At 43.2% G+C, this 13,438-nt stretch overlaps 1 protein-coding gene across 1 annotated transcript in view; it reads left to right on the top strand.

Annotated features, from left to right (window-relative positions):
* EXD1 (exonuclease 3'-5' domain containing 1) overlaps window positions 1–13,438 on the top strand; it is a 47,046-nt gene that overhangs the window by 14,746 nt on the left and 18,862 nt on the right. Inside the window, exons 6-8 of the mRNA XM_049781455.1 lie at window positions 2,970–3,056; window positions 5,263–5,367; window positions 5,806–5,886. Of these exons, the coding sequence (XP_049637412.1) occupies window positions 2,970–3,056; window positions 5,263–5,367; window positions 5,806–5,886 (273 nt within the window). The remainder of the gene's footprint in view (window positions 1–2,969; window positions 3,057–5,262; window positions 5,368–5,805; window positions 5,887–13,438) is intronic.

Genomic DNA, 13,438 nt, shown 5'->3' on the forward strand with positions numbered 1-13,438 from the left:
CGAATCCCGGTGTCCCATACGGTCCCCTGTGCCTGCCAGGAGCTATTTCTGAGCAGACAGCCAGGAGTAACCCCTGAGCACCGCTGGGTGTGACCCAAAAACCAAAAAAAAAAAAAAAAAAAAAAAAAAATGAAATGAACTATACCATGTGTGTGAACCAGTCACACATGACCATATTTTTAGTAAGTTGTAAGGACTCTTTATATATCAATGTATTCTAAAGTGTTCATGAAAACAACAATAACAAAAATGGAATGAGAACTCTGAGGCAGAAGATAACTCAATGAGCTAAGTGTATGATTTGTGTGCAGGAGTCTCTCTTTGGTTTCCTCAGGTGAGGTCCTGAAACAAAGTATAAAAGGAGGGCCCCGGAGAGATAGCACAGCGGTGTTTGCCTTGCAAGCTGCTGATCCAGGACCAAAGGTGGTTGGTTCGAATCCCAGTGTCCCATATGGTCCCCCGTGCCTGCCAGGAGCTATTTCTGAGCAGACAGCCAGGAGTAACCCCTGAGCAACGCCGGGTGTGGCCCCCCCCAAAAAAAAAAAACAACAACAAAGTATAAAAGGGATCTTTTGTTCTGGAACTGTGAAGAGGTAATTGAACTTGACCTTTTTTTTTTCTTTTTTGGCTGCGGGGGCACACCTTGTGATATTGAGGGTGTACACCTGGTTCTGCACTCTGGAATTACTCCTGGCAGTGCTTGGGGGAACCACATGTGATGTCAGGGATAGAACCCAGGTTAGTCATGAGAGCCACAGCACTTGATCAATTCTTATTTTTGTATTGTTTTGTTTTGGAACCACACCTGGTGACGCTCAGAGATCACTCCTGCCGATGCACTCAGAAATCGATCCTGGCTTTGGGGGGACCATATGGGATTCCAGGGGATTGAACCATGGTCCATCCTAGTTAGCTGTGTGCAAGGCAAACGCCCTACCGCTGTGTCACCACTCCAGTCTCTTTTTTTTTTTTCCACTCCAGTATCTTGATCAATTCTTTTTTTGGGAGGGGGGGTGGCAATCCCTGGAAGGGCTGAAACACTACTCCTGATCAGTACTTGGAGATCATTTCTGGTAGTGCTCTGTGTACCACAGAGTCTATCAGGGGTCCTCAAACTTTTTAAACAGGGGGCCAGTTCACTGTCCCTCAGACCATTGGAGGGTCTGACTATAGTAAAAACAAAACTTATGAATGAATTCTTATCCACACTGCATATATCTTATTTTGCAATGAAGAAACAAAACAGATACAAATACAATATGTGGCCCGCGGGCCATAGTTTGAGGACCACTGCATCAAACCTGGGCTTCCTGCATGCTCTGCAGCCTTTTGAGCTGCCTCCCCAGCTCTTAAGTTCTTAAGTAATTTACCTACTTCTGAAGGGGGTAGAATTTTGCATATATAACTATATAGATTGTTGATTAAAAATATTGGTGTGTTGGGGCCAGAGAGATAGCATGGAGGTAGGGCATTTGCCTTTCATGCAGAAGGATGATGGTTCGAATCCCAGCATCCCATATGGTCTCCCGGGCCTGCCAGGAGCGATTTCTGAGTGTAGAGCCAGGAGTAACCCCTGAGCGCTGCTGGGTGTTACCCAAAAAACAAACAAACCCCAAAAATATTGGTGTGTCATAATGTTTTGAGATAGGATATCTCACACATAAAGGACCAGCCTCTGTTCCTGGGAAAGAACTACTTCAGCTTTGAGTAAATCTGTTAAACCTAATGCTCTAAAAGACTGCTTAGGCCCTGTTTGTCATTCAAAAGAGTGGGCACTGAGACACTTAGTGTTGTGTGGATACTTTCCAGATACAATTTATTTTTCTGTGTGGGCACTGTTTTGTGCATAAGGGCCCTGGTTATAAAGCTGAAAAATCTTGGGACCGGAGAGATAGCATGGAGGTAAGGCATTTGCCTTGCATGCAGAAGGACAGTGGTTCGAATCCCAGCATCCCATATGGTCCCCTGCCAGGCCAATTTCTGAGCATGGAGCCAGGAATAATCCCTGAGCACTGCCAGGTGTGACCCAAAAAAACAAGAAAAACAACAAAAAAAAGCTGAAAAGTTTTTTACAGCATTAGTGGCCACAAAAATTTTCCATGCTCATTAGCATTTGGGACAGGAGTAATTTACTTTCTGGATAGGAAATAATTTTGTATAAGCTAAAAGATGAGAGGTATTTCATGAAGGCTAGGGAAAGTAAAGTAGTGATAGAGATATCTCTCTTTCTCTCTCTCTCTTTCTCTCTCTTTCTCTCTCTCTTGGGTTGAATTCCATGCACTACAAAAAGGAAGAGTATACAGTATCGGGGCTGGAGATAGCATGGAGGTAGAGTATTTGCCTTGCATGCAGAAGGTCAGTGGTTTGAATCCCGGCATCCCATATGGTCCCCCGAGCCTGCCAGGGGCGATTTCTGAGTATAGAGCCAGGAGTAACCCCTGAGAGCTGCCAGGTGTGAACACCCCTCAAGAAAAAGAGAGTATACAGTATCATTTGAGACCCAACTTTTTTGGTCCACACCCGGTGGCACTCGGGTTACTCCTGGCTCTCTGCTCAGAGGTTGCTCCTGACAGGCTTGGGGGATCATATGGGATGTCATATGAGTTGGCTGCATGCAAGGCAAACATCCTACTGCTGTGCTATTGCTCTGGCCCTCATTTTATAAGTTTAGAAAATATGTGAGCTGGAGAGATTAGAAGTAGTAAGGTATTTTGCCTTGCATGTGAGCAACTCAGTTCAATTCTTGGCACATGTATGGATTCATGAGCACCATCATAGGTTACTCCTGAGCATAGATCTAGGAGTAAACCCTTAAGCACTGCCAAATATGGCCCTAGGTCCCACATGCATGTATATATACATGTATGTGATATATATGATTGTTTTGCTTTTTATTAGCCACTTTTTCTATTCATGAAGCTAAAATTACACTTATCGCTAAATATTTTCTTCCTTTATTTACTCACCAGATGCTCCACATCAAGAAACAGAGTGTCCTGAGTGTTGCGGCTGAAGGAACGAATGTGTGTCGTCATGGGAAACTCTGTTGGCTTCAGGTAAAGGATAATTTTTGGTTTTTATTCTTGGTCTACACAGTGCTCCAGGCTTATTCCTGGTCCTTCACTCAAGGATCACTCCTCATGGAGTTTGAGGGACCATGTAGGGTGCTACATGCCAGGTCAGTGCCTTGCCCACCTTGCCACTATACTAACTCTCCAGCCCCTAAAGTACGGTTTTTAAAATGAGCCATTAAAATGTTTATTTTGCTCTATCTTTTTGTTTGTTTTGGGGCACACCCAGCATCGCTCAGGGGTTACTCTTGGCTCTGCGCTCAGATGTCACTCCTGGGAGGTTCAGGACTATATATGGGATGCCGGGAATCAAACCCTAGTCAGTTATGTGCAAGGCAAATGCCCTACCCTCTACCAGGGGTCCTCAAACTTTTTAAACAGGGGGCCAGTTCACTGTCCGTCAGACTGTTGGAGGGCCAGATTATAGTAAAAACAAAAATTATGAACAAATTTCTATGCACACTGCATATGTCTTATTTAGAAGTGAAGAAACAAAATGGGAATAAATACAATATGTGGCCCGCGGGCCGTAGTTTGAGGACCGTTGCCTAGAGTCTAGACTATCATGCCAGCCCCTGAAATGAGCTTTTAATATTAAAAGAATTGTGGTTTCTCTGGAAGATTTATTTTAATTATTTTTTATATCACCACACCCCAATATTGCCATCTAAACATTTGTTTGAAATGACTTTCCCTTTTCTAAAAGGTTGTTCTCCAAAAGAAAGAGCTATCTTCTTATCGATGCCCTCTAGGAAGTGTCAGGTGTTAACCTCACTCAATTCACATGGCTCTGCTTAGAGCCACTGTTTCTGTAAGTTATTTCTGACTTCTCTGTAGCCAGGCGTGTGTTAGCACCTCAACTAGAAGGTGTGACCCTCCCCCTCAAGAGCACAACCTAAGAAGTACAGTTCCTGGCAAGTATGTGTAGTACATGCATTGCATCTAAGGGAACGCAGCAGGTCAGAAAGCACTGCAGCTAAAAGTGCAGCCCTCAGCAAGCATCACAACTCTGTGTGTGTGTGTGTGTGTGTGTGTGAGAGAGAGAGAGAGACAGACAGACAGACATACAGACAGACAGAAAGAGAGAGAGAGAGGAGAGAGAGAGAGAGAGATATTCTGGGCCATTGCAGACAACATCAATAGACAACATCATCAAGAAATCATGATAGGGGCCAGAGAGATAGCACAGTGGTAGGTCGTTTGCCTTGCAAGTGGCTGACCCAGGACCAACACTGGTTTGAATCCCGGCATCCCATATGGTTCCCCGGAGCCTGTCAGGAGCGATTTCTGAGCAGAGTCAGGAATAACTCCTGAGCGTTGCCAGGTGACCCCAAAACAAAAACAAAACAAAATTCACGATAAATCTGCAATAGATCTAAAAGATAGTATTCCTCCTCAATTTGTGTGTTATTTTGTTGTCTCATTTAAATGGCCAGAGGCAGGGATCTTATTAATAATTTTATGTAATACCTAGCACTGCCATAGAACTCAGCGATAGACTTTTCTGTTACTATGAAATGCTATTCAGTCCCTTTAAACCTGTAATTCCTGAAGAATCAGAATGCTACAGGTGAGAGTGGTAAAAACATGAAAGTTGGAAGTGTGACAGGTGAAAAGCCAAATTGCCAGCTTGTCTTTACATTCATGTTTGAAAGCTACAGTCAGTCAATTTTGAAATTTAAGATCAATATTAGTCACTTGCTCTGTGAATTATCCTACTTTATTTGGTTTTTAGGCCACAACTAGCAGTACTCAGGCCTTACTCCTGCCTCTGCATGGAGCACCTGTTGGTGCTCAGGGACATTATGAGATGTCAGGGATCAAATCTGGGTCAGCTGCATGCAAGCCAAACACCCTACTTGTTCTGTCCTTTACGGTCTACTTTAATTATCAGCATCCTAAAGGCTTTTTTTGTTTGTTTGTTTGATTGTTTTGTTTTGGGTCACACCTGGCATTGTTCAGGAGTTACTCCTGGCTTTATGCTCAGAAATCACTCCTGGCAGGCTCGGGGGACCATATGGGATGCCGGGATTTGAACCACTGTCCTTCTGCATGCAAGGCAAACACACTACTTCCATGCTATCTCTCCTGCCCCAGCATCGTAAAAGTTTTAGCACATATTCCTTGACCCTGTGATTCCCTTCAGTAGTTAGTTCTCACCCTATATGTGTGTCTCAATGATCTGTCACAGGTGGCCACCAATAGCCGGGTTTACTTATTTGACATTTTTCTTCTGGGAAGACGTGCTTTCAACAATGGACTTCAGATGGTATTAGAAGATAAGAAAATTCTGAAGGTGAGTATGTAAGATGATTCTTTTTTTTTTGGGGGGGGGCTCTTGACTTACTCCTGACTCTGCGCTTACAAATCACTCCTGGCAGGCTCAGGGGACCCTATGTGATGCAGGATTCAAACCACCATCTGTCTGTGTTGGCTGCATGCAAGGCTAATGCCCTACCGCTGAACTATTCCTCCGGTCCCAGATGATTCTTCTCTTAGTAAGATTAACAGTTTGGGATGGGGGCAGAGAGATAGCATGGAGGTAAGGCGTTTGCCTTTCATGCAGAAGGAGGTGGTTCGAATCCCAGCATCCCATATGGTCACCTATGCCTGCCGGGGGTGATTTCTGAGCTTAGAGCCAGGAGTAACCCCTGAGCGATGCTGGGTGTGACCCAAAGACAAAAACAAACAAGATTAACAGCTGGGTTCTAATAGTCTGTATCTTCTAATTTAGGTCATCCATGACTGCCGTCGCCTTTCTGACTGCCTCTCTCATCAGTATGGAATTTTGCTGAATAATGTTTTTGACACACAGGTACATGGAAGAAAACAATAGATTTGAGTCAGGGTACTTAGACCTGTAAAATATAGATTTCATCTAAGTAATGATTAAAAACTTTCCTTTGGGAGTTCTTTAGTTCTTTCCATTTTGCATGTAAACTGTTCAATCAAAGCTACTCACAGGTCTAAGAAATGTTCCTCAATTTTGCTCTAGACTTTGCCACATTAAAAGCTCCATAATTGGGGCTGTATTGACAGTACAGCAGGTGGAGATTTATCTTGCATGTACTCAACATGGACTTGATTCCTAGAATCCCCTGAGCACCTCTAGGAGTAGTTCCTGAGTGTAGAGCCAGGAATAACCCCTTAGCATCAATGGGTGTGACCCAAAAACTAGAACAAGAAAAGCTCCTAATTGATAGAAGTGGTTTTCAATGGCCAACCTACAAGCATATTTCGAAGGCTTGACATGGGCACTTAGTGTAAAAGGAATAGTATCTGTTAGGGTTTAGGGTACACATATGACCCATATATATCAGTTAAAGCTAGTGGCTAAGTTTGACATCATTTCAGGGTACAGGTTGTTGTAGATATGCCATAAAGCTTATTTTTGCCCACCAAATAGTTGAAGATAAATGATTTGGGAGCTAAATGGATAAAAGGAAGAAAATGATAAAAGGGGGGGTAGTACGCTTGCCTTGCATGCAGCCAACCCAGGACGGATGGTAGTTCCAAGCCTGGCATCATCCCATATGGTCCCCCAAGCCTACCAGGAGTGATTTCTGAGTGCAGAGCCAGGAGTAACCCTTGAATGCTACTGATGTGGCCCAAAAAAACAAAAAACAAAACAAAACAAAACAAAACAAAGATAAAAGGAAGATAAATGATTTGCCTATTAGACCTATAGGAACCTAGGTTCCATCCTGGGTCAGCTGCGTGCAAGGCAAAGGCCCTACTGCTGTGCTATAGCTCTGGCCCCTGAATCTGCTTTTCTGATTTGGTCGTGAGAGCAGGGAAACAAATAGTTTTCATTAGCTTTTATTTAGTTTTTTCAAGTCATCTATGTTTTTCTTGATATATTTAGTAAATTTATTTCTAGTATCAATTTTTTTGGGGGGGTCAACCTGGCAGCGCTCAGTACTCCTGGCTCTACACTCAGAAACCGCTCCTGGCACGGGGCCGGAGAGATAATATGGAGGTAGGGCATTTGCCTTATATGCAGAAGGACTGTGGTTCGAATCCCAGCATCCCTATGGTCCCCCGAGCCTGCCAGGAGCGATTTCTGAGCATAGAGCCAGGAGTAACTCCTGAGCGCTGCCTGTGTGACCCAGAAAGAAAAAAGAAAAAAAGATAGATATCCTCCATGCTATCTCTCTGGCCCCATCAAGTTCTTTTATTCATTTTGAATTAATTTTGTATTGGGATGAAGCGATAGTACAGCATGTAGGGCATTTGCCTTGCATGCTGCTTATCTTTGGCATCCCATATGGTCATATGGTCCTCTGAGCCTGCGAGGAGTAATCCCTGAGCACCGCTGGGTATGGCCCAAAGACAAAAACAAAAAAAGAATTGTGTATGGTGTGTGACAGGAGTCCCATTTCCTTCCTTCCTTCCTTCCTTCCTTCCTTCCTTCCTTCCTTCCTTCCTTCCTTCCATTCTTCCTTCCTTCCTTCCTTCCTTCCTTCCTTCCTTCCTTCCTTCCTTCCTCCCTCCCTCCCTCTCTCTGGCCCCTGTTGTAATTTCTGGTCTGATTTGATACTGGTATCAAATCCAGGGCCTTACATACATTCAGGGAGGTACTGTGTTACTGAGTCACACATATGATCTAAGGGGACCTTATGACCTGATTTCTTTAAGGTTTTTACTTTATTTTTAACTTCATGAGTCTATTTTTCTTTGTTTTGTTTTGTTTTGGACCATACCCAGTGACGCTCATGGCTTCCTCCTGGCTATGTACTCAGAAATAGCTCCTGGCTTGGGGGAATCATATGGGACACGGGGGGATCAATCTGCAGTCCATCACAGGCTAGCGCATGCAAGGCAGATGCCCTACCGCTTGTGCCACTGCTCTGGCCCCACTTAATGAGTCCAGTAAAGGTTGTCAATCTTGCTTATCCTTTCAAAAATCTTTTGGGACTGGAGAAATAGCACAATGTTAGGGCATTTGCCTTAGACCCAAGAGGACGGTGGTTTGAATCCTGGCATCCCATATAGTCCCCCGAGCCTGCCAGGAGGAACCCCTAAGCACTAACGGGTGACCCAAAAACCAAAAAAAAAAATCAACTTTTTTTATCATTGATATTTTCAGTTAAAAACTTAATTTTTGGGGGCCGAAGAGATAGCATGGAGGTAAAGTGTTTGCCCTGCATGCATAAGGTCGATGGCTCAAATCCCGGCATCCCATATGGTCCCCTGAGCCTGCCAAGAGTAACCCCTGAGCGCTGCCGGGTGTGACCCAAAAACCAAAAAATAGATATAGATATTTTAAATCTTTTCTTTGGTTTTATCTTTGATCCATTGATTTTTCAGTAGTATTTTGTTTAGTTCCCAAGTGTTAAAGTTTTTTTGTTGTTGTTTTGTTTTTGTTTGTTTGTTTGTTTGTTTTTGGCTTTTGGGCCGGCAGCGCTCAGGGGTTACTCCTGGCTCTACGCTCAGAAATCACTCCTGGTAGGCTTAGGGGACCATATGGGATGCTGGGATTCGAACCAATGACCTTCTGCATGAAAGGCAAACGCCTTACCTTCATGCTATCTCTCCGGCCCCCAAGTGTTAAAGTTTTGGGCTAGAGAGATGTACAAGAGTTAAGAGTGCTGGCCTATTATTCTGTCAACCCTGATTCAGTCCTGTCATGGCATGGCTTCTCCACACTCCCCAAACTGGGACTAGCCTCTGATCACCAAAACTTTCCAACCGTCCAAACTAAGTATTGAGTTTTCTCAGTTCTTTGTGTTCCCCTGCACCCTATCCCCAACCCCTTCATAGTATTGTGGTCCAAAAATATCTGATATCATTCATTTGTATAGTTTTATAGACACTTGTTTCATATATCCTATCATGTGATCTATCCTGGTGAATATGCACTGAAGAAGAATGTATACATAGCTTCCTCCCCACATGACTATTAAGCCCAGATCTTCCATTTCTTCCTTGTTTTGTTTTGGTTTGGTTTGGTTTTTGTTTGTTTTTGGTTTTTGGGTCACACCAAGTGTCGCTCAGGGGTTACTCCTGGCTATGCTCTCAGAAATCGCTCCTTGGTTAGGGGAACCATAAGGGATGTGGGGGATTGAACCAGGTCTGTCCTGGATATGCCATGTGCAAGGCAAATGCCCTACTGCTGCACTATTATGCTGGCCCCTCATTTCTTTCTTTAAGACTCATATTTCCTGAGGTTGAGAAAATATTTCAAAGAGGTGGAGTGCATGCCAAACCTTCACTAGGCCTGATGTTCAGTCCCTTGAACCATATGGTCCTCCTGAGCACTGCTGAGGAGATTCTACCCAAATCAAAAATTTTGGGTTTGTTTTTGTTTTGGGGCCACAAGTGACAATGCTCAGAGGTTATTTCTGGTTCTGCTCTCAGGTGGTGCTTAAAGTCCATATGGGATGTCAGGGATTGAACCTGGGTTGGCCACATTCAAGGCAAGTACCCAACCTGCTGTATCCTCTGTTGGGCTCAATCAAAGGTTATTTTTAGCCTATTATAAGGATATAATAAGGAATTTATGTATTTATTGGTTTTTGAGCCATACCTGGTGGTGCTCAGGGGTTACTCCTGGCTCTGCACTCAGAAATTGCTCCTGGCAGGCTTGGAGAACCATATGGGATTCTGGGAATCCAGCCCGGGTCCATCCCAAGTCAGCTGCATGCAAAGCAAATGGTCTACTGCTGTGCTATTACTCCAGCCCTATTTTCTTGTTTATTTTTCTCTGATTAATGAATACAATGGTGAGATGCTATTGATATATCTTTTCATCCCTGTTAGCAGTTGCTTTATATATTTTGATACTACTTCACTTGATGCATTTGTATAAATGAATGTTATCTTTTCGTTATATTGATCCCTTGATCATTATACGATGTCCACTTGCTTATTACTCCCTTTTTTAGTTTGAAGTCTAATGTGTTTCTTGGTTTAAGTATGGACTCCTCATTCTTTTTTTTCTTTTTTTCTTTTTTTTTTTTTTTGGGTCACACCCGGCAGCGCTCAGGGAATACTCTAGGCTCTAGGCTCAGAAATCGCCCCTGGCAGGCACAGGGACCATATGGGATGCCACGATCCGAACCACTGTCTTTCTGCATGAAAGGCAAACACCTTACCTCCATGCTATCTCTCAGGCCCCTCCTCATCCTTTCTATTCTGTTTTTTCTCTCTTTTTTTCTTTTTCTTTTTCTTTTTCTTAATTTTTTAATCTTTTTTTATGTTTTTCACTCATCCTTTCTAAAGCACTATTCATCAATATGGTTTCTGTCCCCCCCCAACTCTTTAATTTTTTTTTTTTTGTTTTGGTTTTTGGGCCACACCCAGTGGTGCTCAGGGGTCACTCCTGGCTGTCTGCTCAGAAATAGCTCCTGGCAGGCATGGGGAACCATATGGGACACCGGGATTTGAACCGACCACCTTAGGTCCTGGATTGGCTGCTTGCAAGGCAAACACCGCTGTGCTATCTCTCTGGGCCCTTTTTTTTTTTTTTTTTTTTTTTGACCCCCCCAACTCTTGTGCTTTTTTGCTTTGAGACTGTACTTATCATGACATTTCTGACATTTCAAATTTGTCTCTTGTGAGCCACAGAAGATTGGTTTCAGTTTTCTTTTTTTTTTCTTTTTTTTCTTTGTTTTGGTTTTTGGGCCATACCCAGCGATGCTCAGGGGTTACTCCTGGCTATCTGCTCAGGAATAGCTCCTGGCAGGCACGGAGTACCATATGGGATGCCAGGATTTGAACCAACCACCTTTGGGACGGCTGCTTGCAAGGCAAACTCCACTGTGCTATCTCTCCGGCCCCCTGGTTTCAGTTTTCTGATCCATCCAGTGTTACTCTATGCTTTTGATTGATAAGCTCAAGCCATTGACATTGAGTGAAATTATTGAAATAAACTAACCTACTGCCATTATTATTAATAGAATTTGAGTGTTTGTGATGTTTGTCTCTTTGGTCTTCTCACTTTTTTGTGGGCCACACCTAGTGGTACTCAGGGCTTCTTGTTCTGGGCTCAGTGATCACTCCTGGTGGGCTTGGGGGACCATATGGGGTGCTGGGGATTGAACCTATGTTGGCCATGTGCAAGGCAAGTAAGTACCTGCTGTACTAAGTGACCTACCTGCTGTACTATAGTTCTGGCTCCTCCTCTTTGGTCTTATTTTATTTTCTTTTTCTATACTTTGATTTCTCCCTTTTATATTGTCAGGTTTCATTTGTTTCTTCTTGTGTCTTCCAAGTATGTTTTTTTTGTTTTTTGTTTTTTGTTTTTGGATTTTGGGCCACACCCGGCAGTGCTCAGGGGTTACTCCTGGCTGTCTGCTCAGAAATAGCTCTTGGCAGACACGGGGGACCATATGGGACACCGGGATTCGAACCAACCACCTTTGGTCCTGGATCGGCTGCTTGCAAGGCAAACGCCGCTGTGCTATCTCTCCGGGCCCCCAAGTATGTTTTTTTGAGATGATATTTACCTTCAAGATTATAAGAATATGTCTCTTAGATTCAAAGCAAGTGAGCTTCATGTTCATTACACAAGATCCCATTATACTCTCCTTGCCCACATTTTGAGTGGACTTTCTTTGCCTTTATATAAGATCATTTATTGCTTCTTGCAGAGCTTTAGTAGTTATAAACTTTTTTTAGCTGTAGTTTGTAATGTTAAACTGTGTCATAGAGGTCAGAACAATAGCACAAAGATTTGGGCATTTGCCTCGAATATGGCTGACAGGGTTTAATCCTCAGCATCCCACATAGTCTCCTAAATCCACCAGGAGTAATTTCCTTTTTTCTTTTTTTTTTTTGTTTTTGTTTTTGGGTCATACCCAGCAACGCTCAGTGGTTACTCCTGGCTCTACGCTCAGAAATCGCTCCTGTCAGACTCAGGGGACCATATGGGATGCAGGGATTCGAACCACTATCCTTCTCTGCATGCAAGGCAAACACCTTACCTCCATGCCATCTCTCCGGCCCCAGGAGTAATTTCTGATAGCAGAGCCAAGAGTAAACCTTGAGCACTGGTAGGTGTGGCTTCAAAAAAAACAAAAAAGGCAAAACAAACTGTGTCACACCTTTGAAACCTGAGCAGTAACTTAGATGGGAAAAGTAGTCTTGTTTGCATATGTTTTATTTAATATACTGAATATTTCATAGCCTTCCTTCTGATCTGTATGGTTTCATTTGATAAATCTGCTGTGAATCTTTTTTGTTTGTTTTGTTTTGTTTTGTTTTTGGGTCACACCTGGCAACGCTTAGGGGTTACTCCTGGCTCTATGCTCAGAAATCGCTCCCAGGCTCGGGGGACCATACGTAATGCCGGGATTCGAACCACCGACCTTCTGCATGCAAGGCAAACGCATTACCTCCATGCTATCTCTCCAGCTGCTGTGAATCTTATAAGTTTTTGCTTGCTGTTGATTTTAGGATTTCATCATTTTGTCTTATGCCATTTTAATTACAATTTATATTGGTATCCTACTTTTTTGTGTGCAACACCTCTTGGTGCTCAAGGTTTACCTTTGCACTACCTCACTGGCCCCTGGTATCCTACTTTTTAAATTAACTTGTTGGGTTTCTTGGATCTGGGTATGTGACTTGATTCTCAGATTTTTTAGTAAATTTACTCTTTTTACTCTTTTCCCTTTCTGAAATACATATCGGTGAAACTCAATTCTTGAAGATATTCCATCAATGTATATATTTCTTCCATTTTAAAATTATTTCTCTTTTTTTAATTTAATTTTGATGGCTTCCTGTATTTTTTTCTTACTCATTCAGCATGTCATTCTGCTACACCTTTATGTTGGAGTATATCCTGTATTTTTCAGTCCAGTGATTTCTGATTGAAGTCTTTTTATACTTGCTCTTTTTCTTATTGGGAGCAACTGCTATTGTTTTCCTCAGTACATCGAACAAATTTTCATTAGGGACTTTAAAGAGCTTTTATGTGCTTATAGGCTTTTCCTGAACTTTTTTTTTTTTTTTTTTTTTGGTTTTTGGGCCACACCCTGTGACGCTCAGGGGTTACTCCTGGCTATGAGCTCAGAAGTTGCTCCTGGCTTCTTGGGGGACCATATGGGACGCCGGGGGATCGAACCACGGTCCTTCCTAGGCTAGCGCAGGCAAGGCAGGCACCTTACCTCTAGCGCCACCGCCCGGCCCCTGAACTTTTTTTTAAATGAATGCAGAATAAATCCTCTGCTTCTTTCTGTGTTTGGTGCAGTGTGAGGGCTCGTGAGGGTCTGGTTTTCTTCAGTCCTGTGTGGCCATCTCTGTTTCCTGTTTCCTCATGTACCCAGAGACTGCTATGACCTGCTGCTGGGGTTTTGCAGCTGGCTGTATAAGATGGATCCTTAAGAATGGGTCAGACCATGCTACATTCCAGAATTGGC

The sequence above is a fragment of the Suncus etruscus genome, chromosome 10 (genome assembly GCF_024139225.1).
Source record: "Suncus etruscus isolate mSunEtr1 chromosome 10, mSunEtr1.pri.cur, whole genome shotgun sequence".
Taxonomy (NCBI): Eukaryota; Metazoa; Chordata; class Mammalia; order Eulipotyphla; family Soricidae; genus Suncus; species Suncus etruscus.